This window comes from Coloeus monedula (genome assembly GCF_965178545.1).
Source record: "Coloeus monedula genome assembly, chromosome: 1".
Classification (NCBI taxonomy): Eukaryota; Metazoa; Chordata; class Aves; order Passeriformes; family Corvidae; genus Coloeus; species Coloeus monedula.
The window spans coordinates 2,293,949-2,314,059 of NC_138781.1; the positions used below are offsets into that span (position 1 = coordinate 2,293,949).

General features: G+C 47.9%; 1 protein-coding gene across 29 annotated transcripts in view; it reads left to right on the forward strand.

Moving 5' to 3' along the window:
* Window positions 1-783: 783 nt before the first annotated feature.
* OBSCN (obscurin, cytoskeletal calmodulin and titin-interacting RhoGEF) overlaps window positions 784-20,111 on the forward strand; it is a 171,166-nt gene continuing 151,838 nt past the window's right edge. For all 29 annotated transcript variants that reach the window (XM_082278968.1, XM_082278994.1, XM_082278970.1 and 26 more), the window contains exons 1-4: window positions 784-1,012; window positions 8,697-9,835; window positions 15,348-15,617; window positions 17,597-17,857. In XM_082278968.1, the coding sequence (XP_082135094.1) occupies window positions 8,710-9,835; window positions 15,348-15,617; window positions 17,597-17,857 (1,657 nt within the window). In that variant the 5' untranslated portion in view covers window positions 784-1,012; window positions 8,697-8,709. The remainder of the gene's footprint in view (window positions 1,013-8,696; window positions 9,836-15,347; window positions 15,618-17,596; window positions 17,858-20,111) is intronic.

Sequence of the window (20,111 nt, forward strand, 5' to 3'; positions counted from 1 at the left end):
TCTTTGACCATTAGCAGAAATTAGTTTTAAATTTAAAATCTCCTGATTGCTGATAGGACTTGGTGTGGACTCCATTTTTCAGGCAATCATTTAAAAACTAGAAATTTTACTTGTAAATATAGAAATTTTGGTCTCGAGCCTCTGAGATGTGATGGATTTACAGCTCAGGTGATTTTTGCACACAGTTTGTATTCACGAGGCAAAAAGGTGGGGAAATATATAATCTATATAAAGAATAGATAATCTATATAAGGAATATATAATCTATATAAGGTTAAGGGGCAGACACACACTTGGGATTATGAACTTGCCATTTATTTGCCATTGTAACAGCTCGTGCCTGGGAGGTTATAAATAAACCTACTATTGATCTGATGCCTTTGGGAAAGAATTCCCGTGCAGTGTGCGACGCTGATAAGCCGGCAGCTGCCCGTTCCCGAGTCCTCACGTCACGTTTAGCACTTGGCTTTGGGATGGACCCTTGAGGGGACTGTTCTGACCCACCTTGTCCCCACAGCCTGTCCCCCACACCACCCAAACACACACTTCTGATGGGGTTTTTGCCCCCTCCTGTTGCTGGGCTGTCCCAGCGAGTCCCTAAAACGCTGCCCTTTCGCCTCTGTCCTGCAGGAAATTTAATCTCCCCGGTAAATGACACCCAGAGCTATTTTGGAGCTGGGCTGCGGAGGGAAAGCGGAGCACGTCAGTGATTTGACTGGAGGAGGACAACCCAGAGGAGGGTGGGGAGGGGAGGTGGCACAGCCTAACCCTGGGCAGCAGAGCCACTGCCGGGGGACTTGGGGGGACCTTCTGCCGCACGTCCCTGCCATCGCTGGGGTTTCTGTTTTATTTTCCTGGAGGGGAAAGGGGGGGGGAAAACCCAAGCCAACATGGTCTCCCCATGTCCTCTGTTCCCCTCTTCCCTCTTCCCCCTCCTTTCATCTCAGTAGGAATCGGCTTTTTCTTCCCCTGCCCAGAGCTTTGTCCTCCTCAGACTCAGACAAGACTCCAGGTAAGACCAAAACCTTCAGCTAAGGAGAGGTGGATTTTTGGGGACGCTGATGTCCAGCAGGAAGTGGAGAAGGTTGGTAGCTGAGGGAGGGGTGAGGTTGTTCTGTGTCGTGTTGGAGGATGTTTTGCTTTATGAAACGTATTTTGGGATGGAGCTGACGGTGCAGGTATTAAATCCATCCTTCCTTTTCTCTGAGCCAAATGTGGATTGTTCTGATTAATTACTTTTGAGCAAAGATCAGCCTGCAGAGGAAAGGAGAAAAGTGAAGAAAATCAGATTTAGAGCCATTGACTCAACTTGATACACTTTGTCCCCAAGTTTGAGACAGCACTGGGCATGGAGAGTGTGGAAAACATATGGAGAGGTGGCAGAAAGGAACATTTTGAAAAGTTTTATTGCCAGGGCATAATCTCAGTGCAGCTTTTCTCTTTGGCCAGGACTTTTTTTCCCTCTGAGCTCCTCTCTGGTGTCAATACAGATTCACTCTGCAACCCCCCACCCTCCTCCCACTTCTCCAAATGGCTCTGAGGGGAGATGGGGAGAGATGGAGCTCGACAGCTGAGGCTATTTTGGGCCCTACAGCTCAATGGGGTGGAGTGACTGTAATGACAATGACGTCCACTTGTTAAAATACAAGGGCTTAGGTCGGAGCTGCGGCTGATTGTCACCAAAGGAATTCTTTGTCCATATGGGAGCTGTGATCCCGCAACTTCCTCGTGTAGGAAATCACATGTGCTAGAACAGGAGCATTTCTAGCTTTGCAAGACTGCTTTTTCTGGGATTCTGCCACAGATGCTTCTCTCCAGAGCTGTGTGTAAAGCAAAATCCAGCTGGGTGAAATTTGTGATGAAATTTCTGGATTTACATCGCTCCTTTTCTGTCCCCTGGGTGGAAACCCCAGAATGTATGTCTTTTCTCTCCATTTGTCTCCTTTTTTCTCATCCCCACAGAACAGGAGTGAGCACCACAGTGTGCCCCAGACCTCCCTGGTGCTTTGGCCTTCTGCTATTGCCAGAGCAGCCTTGGGAGGCTCAGAAAAATACAAGGAAAAGTGGCTGCCATGGAGTCTTGAGGGGCGGCTCTGTGTCTGCCATGGAGTCTTGAGGGGCGGCTCTGTGCAGTTCTAGCCCTCTGGAAGTTTCAGGGATGGTTTTGTAGCTCGATCAAGGGCAGAATGTGAAGTGAAGCCCCTTGGTGCAGTAAAACCCAAGGAGGATGAAATCCCTTCCCTGCACGGAGTTTCTTGGAGCTCTTGATGTGTTGATGGAAAATGGTTTCTGGCCCGATAATTGAAAGTGGGATGAGTTTTATAAGATAGATCTGTCTCTGCAGAGAGGAAAGAGAAGTGTTTTAACCACATAAATCATCTAAGTGGCTTGAATCTCTCGTGGTTTTTATGAAGTGTGTGCTGCTAACGTGGCTGGAAGGTGATCTGACCTTCCTGCCCATTGCACAAACCACGTGATTTGTTCTTGTTCCTTGTTGGAATTTTCTAAACAGTTGAACCCTTGTTTGCTACCAGTCATTGGAAACATCCAGGTTATTGATAAGGGATTAATAGTGGGAGCATGAGGGGATGCAGGTCCCTCCCGAGGCGCTTGGTGCATATTCAGCCCCACCCTGAAGGTCAGAGTTGTCTTGAGCTTCTCCTTTTCCCTGAGGGCTGCTCACCATGTTTAACACCGTGCCAGCCTCTGACCTGCCATGAACTTTCCCTCAACATCTCCTGTGGATTTTGGCTGAGGATGGAGGCCGTGGATGGGAGGGAATGCAGACAAGCCTTACTCTGAGATGAGTTAGAAGCCCCTTGCAAAAGGCTTTGTGTGCTGCAGGTTCTCTGTGTCCGACGTCTCCAGTGACTGATCCACAGCAGAAACCTCTCCCATCTGCTCATCCAGTGACCTTTGGACATGCCAAAATCGCTTCTCCCTCAGTGAAGTGGAATTCAGAGTAGCCCAAGCTAAGCCCTGAGCCCAGCTCCTCAGCCACAGACACCGTTCCTGCTCCGGTGGAACGGGATAAATCCTGCCTCCCTGGATTAGAGCGCTGGCGCAAACCCGCGCAGAGCCCCGATTTAGGGATGTAATGGGCAGGGAGCACTGGGTGTGCTGGTGTGCATTTCACCCTCAGAGCTCCCTGTCTGGTGTGACGGCTCTCAGGCACCCACCAGAGCCCGGCTGATGTCACCCAGCCCACAGCTGACACCGAACACTTGTGCTATCCCAAAGTTGTCCGTTCCCCGGGAGGCTGCTGGAAGCGAGAGGGCAGCTGGGTTACTGCTGTTTTCCCTCGGCAGGATTTTAAACATCAAAGGAAACCCCAACTTCCCATTTGACAACTCATCGACTTCCCTTCCCACCCACAGATTCCATTTCCTGATGTTTTTAGATGGAACAATACAAGCAGATAAATCATGTAAACTATGGTAATACCAGTGCTGCCTTGATTTTTATCTGAAGCTTCTGTTCCAGGGATGTTCTTTGAAAGCTCAGGATTCAGAGACAGGAGGTTCCCTGTAAATCCTGCCTTTCCTGTCAGGAAAAGGAGTGAAAGGATTAGAATTTAGCATTGCAGGGGAAGTTCAGGAAGCATAAACTCCAAAGGAAAGAAAAATACCTCAAATCAATATATTTTTGACTTGGGCAAAGAAAGGGTAAAAGAGGATTGAGGAAATGAGCAAACAGGGACATGGTGGACCTAAATGTGGTGTTGAGAGAACCTCTTTGCTTCTAACCTGTGTTTGGATCTTGGTGATCCCAGGTTTAATTATGTCCCCAAAGTCTCCAATTTTGCAGTTGTGCTACTCATGGCCGCCTCTGTCTTGGGAATATTTTATGAGATGTATTTTATAAGTGCTTTTTGCTCTTTGCCCTGAGTCCTGGTGGACAGGATTCTCTTTCTAGTCCTTGGATGCAAAGGCTTGGACAGAGAATAATCTGTTCCCCTCGTCCTCTCTCACACAAAGAGCTTTGTTGCAGGCTGCTGACAGCTTGGGTGACAATTTGCCATGGGGAGGACCTCTGACTTCTCAGAGGTTGTTGAAGCCTTTCCAGGTGCAGATCAGCATTCATGAAGCAGAGTGAAACCAGCCCATCAGCCACCACAGCGCAGTGAATCCCAGGAGGTTGGGATGGAGCACCTGGGAAAGTAGGGGGTGTCCAGTCAAGAGAAGAAAAGGCTCTGGTGAGACCTGAGATGCTCCTTCCAGGGCCTAAAGGGACTCCAGGAGAGCTGGAGAGGGCCTTGGGGTAAGGGATGAAGCGACAGAACACATGGAATGGGTTCCCACTGGCAGAGGGCAGGGATGGATGGGATATTGGGAAGAAATTCTTCCCTGTGAGGGTGGGGAGGCCCTGGCACAGGGTGCCCAGAGAAGTTGTGGCTGCCCCTGGATCCCTGGAAGTGTCCAAGGCCAGGTTGGACATTGGAGCTTGGAGCAGCCTGGGATAGTGGGAGGTGTCCCTGTGCAAGGCAGGGGGTGGCACTGGGTGTCCTTTAAGATCCCTTCTGACCCAAACCATTCTGGGATTCTGTGGCACCTCCATCAGGGCTCTCCACCTGCTGATGAGTTCCACATCTGAGTACTCCAGCAGGAACTGGACAAGTCTGTGGTTGTTCCCACTGCAAGGGACTCGTTCCCTTCTCCATGGGAAGCAGGTGCCGGGCACACACAGGCAGTGGTGGGACAGGAGTGGGCAGGAGGCCTGGACCAGCTGCATGGCCCAGTGTTGGCTCCAGGACAGTGATTTATTTGCCTTATCTGATAGCTCTGTGCAGTTCTGCCTCTTCCCCCAAACACAAACCAGGGAAAATCCGAATGAATAAAGACATAAGCAAAATCACAAGTGCTGCCAGCTTGCCTTCGGCGTACTCAGAAATACCGCAGATGGGAATGTGATCTCTGCTGCAAATGATTAATCACAGAGGGGTTACATGGGGAAATATGACACTGGCAAATGTCTGAGATTTATTGGAAAGGGCATTTGCATTGACTAGGTTTATTCATGCTTTGTTGCTGGTGCTGTCACTTCCAAGGGAGCTGCTCTGGCATTTGCAGAGAGTTGCCTTTTTTTTTTTTTTTTTTTTTTTAAAGTTTCAGAGTTACTGGCTTTTTTGTTTTTTTTTTTCTAAAGTTTGAATGAACATGTAGATAATGTAAATCAGAGTAATTATTGAATAAGTTGATTGACAAGTTACACAGTAGAAATATTAAACCTTGCCCTTTCAGTATGTTCACTGTCCTCTCCTTGCTCCTAAATCTATTTATCATCATAATCCAGTGTGATGCATTTTATCCCATTTGAAATTTTGAAATGTAATTTATCTCGTGCAGCCTGTCTAACCTGTTAGATGTATTAGATACCTACACAGCCTTATCCTTGCTGCAGGTTAGGATTTTGTGCTCTCTACACCCATAAAACAAGTTTCTCCCCCTTTTTCAGATGGGGAATAAAGATACAAGAACTGGAGTGTCTTTCTTGTAATTGTGAAAGTAAGCCAGTGGCAGAGCAAGGAATAAACCCTGTTTTTCTTTCCATGTTTGAAAAAGATCTAAACTAATGATGAGCATGGGCTCTTCTCACTGATCCCTGGATTTTCTTCTGGCATCCTGGCTGTTCATAATGGTGTAAAAACCTTAGAGTGTGAGGGCACGTGGAGAAAGCTGGGTGAGGTGCAGGGGATGTGGGGTTTTCACCCTGCTCTAGGAGGTCTGTGGGCACAGGATCATGTACTAGATGATGGAGAGAAATGAGTTGCAAACACCAGATGAGTGTTTGGGAGCCATGGAAGAGGGAGGCTGGACCTTGAGCTCACTGGGAAAGAGCATCTTGGGTGGATTTGCTGCACCCAGTTGGTTCAGGAACAAAATCAACAGGCATCTGGTGCAGGATCTTCCCTGGTTTTTGACTGTTCCTGACTGTCAGAGGTACCAGGGAGCAGCTGGGGTGTGCTTGTTTGGGCACAGCTTAGCGTGGAAGGACAGGGAGAGAAGGATGCACTTTAGGAAGTGAGCAGCATTCCTGCTCTTGTAAGAGCCAGGCTTTGAGAGCCCTCACCGTGCTCCAACAGAGCAGAGCTCTCCTCCAGACATGGAAAGGTGTCCTGGGGCCCAGGTGGTGGAAACAGCTCACAGGTGGGTTGAGGGAAGCCACTGGTTGCTGGGAGGTCCCTGGCTGGTTCCCAACAGCTCCTCTCATGTCTCTGTCGCCACCTCAGTGCTCTGGGCACTTCTCCATGTCATGCAGACCCCAGTTTGATGGAGAATTGAAGCAGCTCTATTTTTCTGCTGGTTTTGACACTATGAAGCTGGAAATGAGTGAGTGATGCATCAGTCAGAGACAACAGGAAGCCAGGAAGGGTGAGGCATGGCAGTGTCCTCTGAAGGTGAATCCAAGTGCTTTGATGGCATGGTGGAGCCTGAAATTCAAGCAAATGGCTGGGAAATATTAGGACTTGAGCTCTGAGTCTGTGTTCTGATTGTTAACTTGTTGCTAATGCAGTGAATGGTTCTGCTGGGCTCTCCAGAGTGGAGCTGAACCTCAGCATCTCCTTCTGAACATTGAAATGGTCCTTCCCCAAATGAGCAGAAGACTCTGATTCTCAACCAATTGGCTTCAGTGGAAATTTCCACTGACTTCAGTGTACTTTGGCTCAAGCCCCAGGCTCGTATCTGCCCCTTCTAACCATTCGTGCAGCTTCTCTGCTTGCAGCTGCACAAGTGTTTATGGAAAATGCATTTTAAAGCTTGGCTGAGGGCAGAGGTTGAAGGTAATAAGAGGAACCAAAGAAGTTCAAACTAATTCACAGATTTCTAGACCAGTTTGAGACGAAGAGAAAAAGAGATCTGTACTGAAGGTGGCCACTTAACAGAAAGTGAGTTGGTCTTAGCCCTTATGACTGCAAGTCAATCGTTCTTTATCCTCTTAGCATTTATTAAAAGTAAATTTTTCCCATTACTGCTTTTTCCCCCCCCTCCCAGATTTAGTATTTGCAACCTGTTTCTTTAATTTCTAAAGATTTGTGGTAGAATGATGAAATTTGCTCAATAGCAGGAAACAAAAGCAACCCAAATTGAATTAGTTTAGAAAGGATCGATCTCATCTAAAGGAAAAAGTCTGTGACTGCTTCTTATCTTTCATGTGTTCTTTGGAGTAGGAGACACAGCATAGGCCAGGACATGGTGTATTTTTCCTGTTAAATATAGAGAGATTATGTTTGATTTGGCCTTAGATCTGTGAACTGGATGAAGTTTAAAGTTTGGCTCAGCGATACCTTCTTCAATGATAATAACGATCACAAAATCATAGAATATCCTGAGTGGAAGGGACCCACAAAGACCATTGAGTCCCACTCCTGGCCTTGCTCAGGACAACCCCAAGAATCCCCTGCTGTGCCTGAGAGTGTCGTCCAGAAGTTTCTGGAGCTCTCATAACAAATACCATTTTGTATTTTTGTGCTACCCCTTTTCTAGTATGGGGATTTAATGGTAACTCGTGTTTTTCATTCTCCAGCAGCATAAATGGAAAGGAAATGGTAATTTGTTATTAATTCTCATGCATAATTTGCCATTTACCTCAGCAAGTACATTGTCATATATACACTGTGCACATAATTATTTGTGAGCCCATCCCTGTCTTGATATGAAGAAGTGGGAGGTGAGCCAAGAGATTGGGAAAACAAGTGATTTTTCCTAAGGTCATGCAGCAGGTCGATCCAACCCTCACTCCCTGAGGCCATCAGTGATTTCACATTAACATAAATGCACTAACAGGAGCTGGAGGAGGATGGAAAAGTGGTGATTTAAGAAATTAAAGCAGGGTTTTGGCCTGCTCCTATTGACTTCTGCTGGAGCAGAGGGGGAGATGGTGAGAGCACCTGCCATTGGGTGAGAGAGTGGGTGGATGTGTGGCCAGCAGGGAAGCCAAACTGCTGTAGGATTAAGAAGGATATTTCTGTCTTAGTGACTGGGTTTTATTTCCTTTCTGAGTTACAGCACCCAGAGCCTTGGTCCTTCTGCTTTGTGCATCACTTTGAAGGTGAAAAAGCAGAGGTGTGCTCATCTGGAGTATGTCTATTCCTACGGCTCAGACAGGAGCAGCCAGGACAGAGGGGTCTGGCATTATGAGGCCAAAGAGATTAAACAGCTTGAAGAGAAATGGTGCACTCAAATCTTCTTGGAAAACCTGGTCTAGGAGGTTACTCCCTGCCCACGGCGGGGGGCTGGAATGAGATGATCTTTAAGGTCCCTTTCAACCCAAACCATTCTGTGATTCTGTGATGGAGGAAATATCTTGGTGGGCAGACACATCTCTCAGAATTTAGTGTCCATTGGTTTCCCTGTGGTTGCAGAACCAGCCCATCTGCCACACAGCTTTAGTGCAGGTCACTTTCTGAGTGCCACAGATGAAAGGCATCATCATGTTCCCCCTGTATGAGCAGCCCAAGGAGTTCTGTTTTGCCCAGTGGCTCTGTGGGGAAGAGAGCTACCTTATTCAGCAGCTTATTAACCTCACATATAAGAAATCTTCAAAAAATATTCCAAGGCTTTCTCACCCATGATGAGACTGGCATTGAAATCATGGGGGCTCCAGGTGACAAACATCCTGACACCACAGGAGTGCAACAATTCTTTGGCTGCACCCTCTGCTCTCTCCTGACGTTTTTTCTTTCTGTCCCCCTTTAGGAAGGAAGCCAGGATGGATTACAGCTCACTCAGCGGGGTCCCGCGCTTCCTGACCCGGCCCAAGGCGTTTATGGTGTCTGTAGGGAAGGATGCCACCCTGAGCTGCCAGATCGTTGGAAACCCCATCCCAGTGGTGAGCTGGGAAAAGGATAAACTTCCAGTCCAGTCTGGGGGAAGGTTTAAAACCACAGAGGATGGGGATTTGTATCGGCTAACCATCTATGACCTGAACCTGGAGGACAGTGGCCAGTACATCTGCCGGGCCAAGAACACCATCGGGGAGGCTTTTGCTGCTGTCAGCATCAAAGTGGGAGAGGAGACCACAGTCACGGAGTCAGCTCCTTACTTCATCCAGAAACCTTCCAGCATCAAAGTAACCTTGGGAGAAGACGCCATGTTCAAATGCAAAGTCCAGGGTAGCCCTCCCCTCTCGGTGAACTGGGAGAAGGATGGGAGATACCTGAGGAACAAGGCAGATGCTGGACGCTTCCAAATTGAGTCTGCTGGGGAGTCAAACGCTCTCACCATCCAGTGTGCCCAGCTGGGGGACAGTGGCACCTACACCTGCCGGGCAGAGAACCTCATTGGCTCTGCCAGCGCCTCGGCCGCCCTGGTGGTGGAAACGCATGGCTCCTCCAACCCAGGCAGCAGCAACTTCGATGCCAGCTGCGGCAAGACGGCCTCCTTGCTGTCCCACCTGCAGAAGAGGCGGGAGGAGATCAGGAAGATGGACATCTCCCACAGGACTCTTGACTCGGCCTCTGCCCAGTCGTACTCTGCGGTAGAGGGGTTGTCCAGCATCGGCTACAGCCTGTCCCAGGACTATGAGCGGGCAGCGGGACTGACCAAAGGGGCCCGCAACGCCACTTTCGGGGCGCTGACACGCATGTGCAGCGTGACGGAGGGGAAGCACGCCAAACTGAGCTGCTACGTGACAGGCGAGCCCAAGCCCGTGATTGTGTGGAAGAAGGACAACGAGGTCATCTTGGAAGGCCGGCGGCACGTCATCTATGAGGATGACCAGGAGAACTTTGTGCTGAAGATCCTCTTCTGCAAGCAGACAGACAACGGGCTGTACACCTGCACGGCCTCCAACTTGGCGGGGCAGACCTACAGCTCTGTGCTCGTCACTGTCAAAGGTGGGTGTCTGTGGTTCTCACCAGGGTGGGTGTGCCTGCAAAGAGACACCCCTGAATTGGGGTGGAGGTTTGAACAAAACTGCTGCCTCCAAACTGCTGCAGGGAAGTGTGGTTAGATGTGAATAAGGCTCTCCAGGTGGAAAGGGGCTTGTGCACTTGAATTGGTGACTTGGGGAGAGAGTCCCATCGTTGGTGGCTTCCAGGAAGGGCACTAAAGAGGTGCCAGGTGGGGGTGGATGATATAGAACTGGCTGGTTGTGGGGCAGCTGGGATGCACCAGATCCCTACAGCTCCCATCAGTCCTGGCTTTACAGTGATGTAAGAGATCTGTTCCCATGCTCTGGGTCAATGGCTGCCAATGCCCCGTCTCACCCTCCAGGCTTTAATCACATCTGGGTTTGTGTTCACCACGGGGTTTACTCAGACGTGCCATTAGCAGTAGTAGTGGAAACCCCTCCCTACAAGATGAGTGTGTCAGGCTGCCTTGGATCCCCTGGGAGACCTACTCCAACTCTAATTACAGTCCAGCTCGGTTTTCCTGTACAGTGACCCACCAGCAGCCTTGTTCTTGCCAGGCTCTTCAGTCTTTTCCCAGTTTGTGTTGCTAGATAGTCTGTGTTCCTTGAATGCTCTGAGAAAATCTGCCAGGTCCAGGTTGCCTTTGCCATAGTCAGTGGTGAGGAGCTTGCCTTCAGAGGGTCACTGCAGACTGGTGAAGGTCAGACCAAGTTCTTCAGAATGACAACAAAAGTGTGACACACAGTTTTTATAGAATCCCAGAATGGTTTGAATCAGAAGAGATCCTAAAGATCATCTCATTCCAACTTCCTGCCATGGGCAAGGACACCTTCCACCAAAACAGGTTGCTCCAAACCCTGTTCAACCTGGCCTTGAACAATCCAGGAAGCTCTAAATTTTCCAGCTGCTCTCCCATTTGGCAAGGGGACAGCAGGCAGTTTGCAGCCCAGGTGCCACCTGTAAGTGAGCTGTCAGAAACAAAAGATTTTTGCCACTCGAGTGGTAAAATTGATGTTTTTTTCACTGGCAGCAAAATAAATTAGAAATCCAAATAAGCAGGAATGATCTGTACTTCATACTCATCTTTAAGTCTCTCTGGTTTTATTTGATTTTCTCTTTTCCCTTTTTTGGGCCTCCCCTTTTACACTCAGAGTCTTTCCCATCAGTGGCTCAGTCCCTGTGTCCATCAGTGACACCTGATCCGTGGAACTCAGGGGCACCTGTCCCACCCCTTGCTGTCCCTTGGAGGTGCTGAGTGGCGTGGGGAGGGGCATTTGTCCTGTTCCATAAAGCTGTGATTGCCTCATGAGTTGGGACTCAGAGCAGAAGATCAATCCTGGCCCTTGGGTGGGTGATCACTTTGAGGATAGATCAAGCTCAGTTGCTCGCCCAACACCTTGCAAAAACAAACACCCCCTGCTCTGCCTGTGCTTATCTGATTGCTCTCTTGGCTGCAACCCCTTCCAAAGGAGGTGGGGAAAGCAAGGGAAGCAGCCAGTCTGGGAGCAAGCACCCTGGGAAAAGGTTATTGATCCGTGTCCGTTGTCCGGAGCTGCCTGTGAGTCAGGAGGCTGAAGTGGAAATGTTTATGGATTGTTTCTTTGTTACTCTGTACCGTGTTTGGCTCCCTGTCCAGGCCAAGTCTGCCATGGAAAATCTACGTGTGTTGGTTATTATTAGGCCCTGATAAATGACTCTCCTTTGTGTCACCAGAAGTTCTTCTCAGCCCTCCCAAGACAGGTCAGAATGATGCAGCAGTGAAAAGAGCTTTTAATTCTGTTGTTTTATGTCACTGGTGATGCCATTGGCTCCTCTGCTATCGGGCTTAGGGAGGGAGAGCATCTTGCCATGCAAAGTTCTCTTTGCTCAGTCATGTAGGGAGAGGTTGAATTCTCCAAGCAGCCACCCTCAGAATTATAGAATCAGAATGGTTTGGGCTGGGAGGGACCTTAAAGGACGTCTCGTTCCAACCCCCTGCCATGGGCAGGGGTGCCACTCACTGGATCAGGTTGCTCAGGGCTCTGTCCAGCCTGGCCTTGAACATTTCCAGGGATGGGACATCCACAGAAAGCTTCCTATACTCTGTCAGTCTAGATCCTGGGGACCTAAGGACCCAATATTTGTGAACACTTTGCTAAGCCTGTGCCTTAAAGATCATTGAGCTGGAAAAAAAAAGTTTTTTGAGCTGTTCCTAAATGAGATTTAGTGAATCAGACTTGAATCTCAAAGGAGAGGCTACAGGGCAGAGAAATCACTCTCCCAAATAAGGAAAACTGAGGCTTGATTAGATTCAGAAATGTGTCTGGAATGGGGATAAAATCACAATCCGTACACTGAGATGTGAGCTGTGAAAAGAGTTGGGAAATTTTTCCCAAGAATAACCCTTTAACAAACCAAGGAGTGGGGAGGATGGGAGGAACACGAACAACCAGCTTGGATTTTCTGAAGGTTTTGGAGATTTCCCTAGGCCATGTGTAAAGTTGGTGAGAGCAGAATTCAGGTCTCCATCCTGGGCCAAGCGATGTTCACTGGAGTCCCTGAATAAAGCAACCAGATACTGGGTGAGAAGGTTAAAGGTTGCAAGCCAAACTGGATAGAGATGCGTAAAACACCCTTGTGCTGAGGCCACTTTATTCTCCCTCTGACCAGATGTGATTTTGGATGGTCACTGTTATGACAGTCCCACTGGAGATCTGAGAGAGAACTGCAACTTGAGAAATGAGGAGGTGGAAAAGAAATTTGGAAAGCACAGTAACTAGGAAGATCAGAGGCACAGGATGGTGGAAGCTTGTCCATCCACCTTTAGCCAGCTCTTTCTGGAAGGATTTTCCATATTCTTACATTTCCTGGATCATTTTCATTAGGCAGAGGGAAAACTTGCCTGTGGAACAATAAATGTGAGAATTCCAGCAATAAGAAAGTGGAAAGGTAGGCAAGTGAGAAAGTGAGGTCCAGAGGACAGATGTGCCTTAAGAAGGTTAAGAAAACATTGGGCTTCTTTGCAGGCTGCACCTATTCTTAGCAAAATATGTGTTAGCAGGACTTGCTTTATAAAAATAACATCATCTCCTTGCCAGTTTGCTTGCTATAGACCAAACAAAAAAGCCTATGACAGTCTGGAGAAATATCTCCTCAGGATAAGCAGCAAAATTAATCTCTGATCTAAGTTCTTGCAGTTTCCTGCTAATTCCATGAGCTGCTCTTGCTCTGTGCTTCCTCAGGGTTTTGCTCTGCTAGTGGGCCTCTCTCACATTTTTCTGAGGTGGGCAGGTTTTGGCAGCTCTCTTATTTTCTCTCTTATCTTATTTGTATGTCTCTGACCTGGGCAAGGGTCTAGGCCAGATGATTTGAGATGCCTGCTCTCAGGAGACCTGGGGTCCTTCTATAGTCCCCTGACCCAAATCAACCCCCTCTGCCTGACCAGGCACATTCTAGACCTCGTAAAGAGCACGAAGATGTGCTCATGAGGACGAGGAAGCTGGTGGGTTTTGGAACCACTCTCACATCTCCAAAAGCAGTGGGCTGGGTTCATCCCACGCTCCAATTCAGTTTATCAGCTGCTGTCCCTCCAAAGCTCCATTCAGAGGGAGATAAGACGTGTGTGCACATGTCAGTAGGACGAAAGCAGAGTTGTTTTCAGAGGATATCTGTGACCCCAGGCTGCCAAAGATAGCCTTGTACTGCCTTTCCCTGGCTGGGAGAGCAGTGCTGTTACTGCAACGCATTTGTAAGAGCCGACCAGCCCTTCTGTGCTTGGACGTTTAAGAGCTTTTTCCTGGAATAGCTTTTTTTTTGTTTATTTATTTTTTTTTTTTCACTTTAGGTGCTGCTTAGTGCCTGTAGAGGGAGAGGGGTTAATGATATGGCCAGCTGCTCCAAGTATGGGAGTACACTTGTGTGCTTCTCAGGTGCAGCTTGTGTTTCTTTTTGGCCCTTGCGCAGGTCTGCGTGCTCCCAGTGTCAGCTCCAGCCTCCCTCCTGCCAGAGGTCTGCATCCTGCTCAGAGCTTTCTTGGCCTCACAGAATCCCAGAAAAGTTTGGGCTGGAAGAGACCTTAAACCTCATCTCTTTCCAACCCCTTGCCATGGTCAGGAACACCTTCCACTATCCCAGGCTGCTCCAAGCCCCATCCATCCTGGCCTTGGACACTTCCAGGGATCCAGGGGCAGCCACAGCTTCTCTGGGCAACCTGTACAAGGGCCTCCCCACCCTCAGAATAAAGAATTTCATCATAATATCTAATCTAACCCTGAAAAAAAATTCAGGAAAAAAAGAAAAAAGGGTAATCACCATCTGGAGCGTGGGCAGAGCAGATCTTTGTAGCCACAGCTGAAGGCTCTTCAAGGCAAGACTTTGACTTGCCTTAAACTGAGATGTATTTAGGCAAATAATTTTTTTTAAAAATGACCAGTTGACATGGCGAGTTAGCGTCACCTTCCTGGTCCTGGACATATTGTATGGGTACTCAGTCAGGTTTTAAACTCAGGATAACAACCAAGGTAGTCCATAGCATTGCTCCTTCCTGGTGTCCCGTCAAGACTCTAGGGTTTGGTATCTTATTTAAACTGAAAGACGGGAGGTTTATATCAGATATTAGGATGAAATTCTTTACTGTGAGGGTGGTGAGGCAGGATGGAGTCACAAAAACCAGCTGGGAGCTGGCACAGCCGTAATTGGAAGGTGAAGGTACGTATCAAGGCATGATCTCTCACGAAGTATGAGCAATGTATCAGCACTGGCTAATCCAAGTGTGGGACATGACTGTGGCACCAGTCCCGTGGCCCTGACCGCCGGCTGTCCTCTTCAGTCCAGCTCCCCTTTCTCCACTTTAGGGCTGAGGTACCAGGGTGATGTCACGGAGCAGCTGTCACTGGAATTCGGCATTGTTCAGTTCATAAAATGACTTCCCTCACTATCATGCAGCTGCTTCGTGTGTTTGATCTATGCTTGGGTTTGGCCCTAAGCCAGAGCACTGCAGCCCCACTGCTGGAGGAGGGCTGAGGCAGCTGGGAGACTCGGGCTCGTTCTCTAGTTCTTTTATTGTCATTGACAAAAGCTGATACAGAGCCTTTGGTGCTGGTGGGGAGAACAGAAAACTCCTCCATTTGTGCTTTTCCCCACACCTGACCTGTGCACAGCCACCTCTCAGCTCTCTGTGCCCTTTCAGATCATTCTGCTGAGCTTATTTCTGCTGTAAGACCCTTAAAATATTGGTTCTTGCACCAGTTGACCGGCTCAGCTGCTCACTCTCACCTGGAATTGCTGCCCGTGACCAGCTTGGTTGTTATTGACCCCATTCTGGCAGGATTGCTTTGAAAGGTTTTGCTCCATCCTGGTCTTGAACACTTGCAGGGGTGGGGTGGCCACAACTTCTCTGGACAAGTTGTGCCAGAGCCTCACCACCCTCACAGTGAAGCATTTCTTCCTAAATTCCCATCTAAACCTACTCTCATCATAAACTCCTATTTCTCCTTTCTGTTTTTACCCTCTTAAGAACCCTCCATACCCTTCAAGGCAAAACTGAAGGATCTTGAAGTGAGGGAGAAGGAATCTGCCACCTTCCAGTGTGAAGTGCCTGTTCCTGGGACAGAGACAGCTTGGTTCAAGGAGGAGACCAAGCTCCAGCAGAGCAAGAAGTACAACATCGAGGAGGAGGGCACCTACCGCCGGCTCACCGTCCAGAACGTCACCACGGACGATGATGCTGTTTACATCTGTGAGATGAAGGAAGGCAGCAGGACCATCGCAGAGCTGTCTGTCCAAGGTGAGAAAGGCTCTCGGCATTTCAGATTGGCCGAAAGTGTGAGATTCACATGTGAGACTTCAGACTCGACCTTGTGAGCAGCTTTTACCCCCTCCATGTGTGCACTGAAGAGGAGCAGAGTCCCTTATGGTGTGAGAATGTGGTCAGTGGGTCCCTGGGGCTCCTGCCAGGGTGTCTCTGGACACAGGGCCACACAGCAGGGACAGGCTGAGTTGCTGCTCACGATGTCACTCAGTGGGATCCCATGCTGAAACTTTGAGCTGTAGCCTGGCCCTGTAGACTTTCCTTAACATGACCCCAAGCATCAGATGTATCCCCTGGCACTGTCACTCTCATCTTGTCCGGTGTCCAGCGACAGTGGTGAATCTTGTCCGGGACTGGTGCTGACCGCAATGGGAAGGGGGTGTAGCAGCTGTGGTTTGTGGCCAGATGTGTGGTTCAGGCTGCAGTCAGCACCAGGATGGTTTAGATTGGAGAACACATCCGTGCTCCAGATCCCTGGCAGCTGGAGCTGTTCTCTGGAGTTTGGAAAGGGGACAAGGAAAGGACAAAGTGTGGATGGCCATGTCCAAGTGTCCTAAGTCCAGTGGTTCAGACTGAAGTGGGAGTAGGTGTAGTTGGGTATGGTATGGGTGTCTCTCAGTGAGTAGACACAAACCCCAGAGCTGTAGGCACTGGATACTGTCACAGCTACAGGATTAATCTTGTCCTGACTCCTTTGAAGCTTGATTATACTCCCAGTGAAACCAGGAATTCTTCATATATAAATTGCTCCAAGACAGCTGGGTGATGTGCATCCTCATGTAAATTCCTTTTTGTACCATCAGTAAAGAGCTGAAAGTGCACAGAGGTGGATGCAGGAGGGAAAATTTAGTCCAGGGACATGGGAGAGTTCAGACTGGCATCTTTCTGTTGCACCTTCTGTTAGGCCTGGAGCAGCCAACCCCTGTAAGTGTGTTTGGCCCTGGTAGGACGGCTGGTATTTTTTTCACTTGTTCGTGCTATAATGGTATGTTCCATCCAAAAGAGAGTGACTGAGCCAGGTGGAGCTCTCCGGAGGGAAAGGAGGCAGAGCCTTCCTGGGGGAGCCTTGTGCCTGCCCTGGGAGGGGATTGGAGAGAGCAAGGTGGGGGCTGTGGGATGGGGGCACCGCTGAGGGCAGAGAGGTCAAGGAGGAGGATTAGCAGAGAATCAGGTCTTGAATCTTGTGGTGAAGTCTGTGCCTGATCTGTTACTTCATGAGAGAGTTCAGCATTGCTGTTCGTTAAACAGCTCTGGGTGATCTGCCTGGGCAAAGCCTCTTTCACCTCTCAGGGACTGCTCTGGAGATGGAGCCAATCACCCTCGGTCATTTGGGGTGGTCTCTGGTGCTGTGTTCAGTCTTTCCTGTGAGTAGTCACATCTTACAGCTTTGAGATTATCCTAATAAGTGATGATAATCACAGTCACTTGGAAAGGACAAAAATTCATTCAATGTGAATTTCTGTGTTGACACTAAGAAGAAACCTAAGAAGTAACTTCTGTGCCTGCCGTGTTGGTTATGTGACTTACTGGTGACTTTAATGGAGGCAAAATCCCAAAGGCAGAGGAGAGAGACCTGTCTGCCTTAAGACTGACCTACTTCAGCAAAGTTTTAAACTGAATTTCCAGCCTATGTGGACAATGAAAGCTGTCAAATCTGTTCTTGGCAAGGCCATGTATATTTTGTGTTTACCCAGCAGCTGGCTCTGCTTGGTAGGCAAGAAACCCGAGTGACTGCAGTCAAAAAAGATTTGCTTTTTTCTCTTTGAAGGCCAGAATGAGTCCTTGGGATCATCTGCTCTGACTCAGAGCCTTGGAATTTATTTTCAGGTGTCTGCATGGTGTCTATAATGTTTCAATTGGGTGTGGACTAGTCCTGTTTCAGTCTGGACGGTCCAGTGTCACCAAAGTTTTTAATATCTGTCAATTGCTGACTATGATTATTTTGTGATTTGAAGGGAACATCATTAAAAAACTCCCACGGAAAACTGCCGTCTTCGTCAACGACACAGCCACCTTCTGCGTGGAGCTGGATAACGACTGCCAGAACATCCGGTGGCTGAAAAACAAGGAAGAAGTGAAACCCAGCGACCGAATCTCCATCACACGCTCTGGCAAACAGCACACCATGACCATCCGGGAGTGTAAGATGGAAGATGCTGGTGAGATTGTCTTCCTGGCCGATGAAAGCAGGACTTCTACCCAGTTCACTGTGACCAGTAAGCTTCTCTTTTATTTGGCCTTAGTGTTGTGTCTTCCCACGGCTGCTCCGTGGCAGCATTGTTGTTCCAAATGCCACCATGATAATTTTGGTGTTCAAAACCAGCTGAAGGTTTCATGTCTGTCACAAAAAGCTGATAGCCTGACTGTGAGTGTTATGAGATGTTTGGAGGGATCAAAACAGAGCGAATATCTGTAGAATCATGGAATGGCTTGGGTTGGATGGGATCATCTCGTTTCACTTCCTGTGATGGGCAGGGACACCTTCCATTAGATCAAGATTCTCAGGGCCTTGTCCAGCCTGGCCTTGAATGCTTCCAGGGATGGAGCATCCGCAGTTTTTCTGGGCAAGAGCAGCGCTGGACCTAAATGAAATTTTGGTGAAGTTGCCTAATTTTATTTTGCGTTATTTAGATGACACTGCATTTCCCAGGCAAAATCTGCTTTAAGACAAAAATACATAATGATTTCTGGCTCTGCTGCAGTTCTGGTTCATATATGAACAAACCATCCAATCCAGTCACAATTTGGGAAGAGTAATGCTTCTTTTCTCCCGCCAATGTTCATATATGAACAAACCATCCAATCCAGTCACAATTTGGGAAGAGTAATGCTTCTTTTCTCCCACCAATGCTATTGGTCAATGGCAAAAAGGAGTCCTTAAATAAAAGATATGTAACTTCTGTGTTATCTAAACTTGGTTGTGGCATTCTGATGAAGGAATGCCATTCTGATGAAGGAATGCCAATGAGGAAAAAAATGAGGGAAGTGTCACATTTGGCTTTGTGACAGTTTCTAAGGTATTTGCAAAGCTGTAACACCCAAACAAGCACCTATGCAATGGGAACAATAAAGTACAGTTTGATCTCAGACTCTGCTGTTTAAATGATGAAGAAAATGTTGATTCATGGAACAGAAATTATAAGAAGCTGCCTTCCCACAAACAGGTATTGCTGAAGAAAATATTGCATTACCATTTCTGATGGCAAGGTCAAGAGATCTCATTCCAGGGCTTAGCGCTCAGCTTAATGTTACCCTAACAGGACCTTTGACATCTATCTGTGACCAGCAGTTACTGACAGGCTGGTAACTGTGCACCCCAAAACACTTCTGTGACTATTTATGTAAGGAAGGAAAAGCGTATCGCGTTGAGATTTCCTATTTTTACACTTCGTGCCTATCGGATTTGCTGCTTGGAGAATCCTGTGTACTATGTCCACATCTTTCTCAATTAGCTGGGTGAGATTGGTGGTGGCTGTTCAGATATCCTTTGTAATATACAGGCAATGTTTGTGTATTATTTAGCATCTTGCGTTGTTACCATGGCCATTTTAAAGATGGGCAAACTGAAGCAGAAAGGAGATCAGCTGTTCCCAGACTCGGTTTTTAGCTCAGGCTCATCAACAAACTCCATCTACAGTCAGGAATTCTTGAGTATGTGCACTGTGTGATTGTTTCACCCATTTCCCACACCTTCTTTAAGTTGGATTAATTGCTCCTGAGTGTGCTGTTCATGGGATCACAGCTGGAGTCTGGTTGACTGACTTAACCCAGACACCTTTCACATAGCCAAAATTAAATGAAATGGATCCTGTGCCATGTCAGAAGAGGTGTAACTAGAGCACATCAGATAATTTCTCTTGACCATGCCAGTGGCAGCACTTAGTGAATAATCCTGATGGGACTTGAGCCTTCTCTAAAGGGTCCAAGAGGAATAAAAGGGTGAAAATAAATATTCATTACACATAGATCTGTAGGAATAAGTTTGTGGCCTCAGGTACTGTAAAACAGCAACATCTCCTCAATAGTAGGGTCTCATGGTGGGGACATGTCTTTGTCATTTCCTTTTGAAGGTAATTCCCCAACCCCAAAGCTGGATCTGCATAAGTTAGTAAAACAAAGATCCCAAATGATGTCACTCTTGGGAGACAATTACAACACAGTTTCTGTGACAAAAAATTCAGGAGCAGGACAGATACCCAGATGAAAGAAGCTGCAGAGATCATCCAAGCCTGTGCAACAAGCCAAGCTCTCCATAAATTTTAAAAGATTTGAACAACCTTTGCTGATGGTTTTTACCCATCTTCTGGGTGAAAATAAGCAGCTGTGTGTTAGCTGCTTTGTCCAGGAGCTCTGTAGGACCGTAGTATGGGTCTGTATCCAGCACTGAAGATTTAAGCTCACAAAATGTTGGTTGAAGACTCTCTGACTGCGTTGACAGTTTTAATATTGTGTGGAAATCACACTTATTTA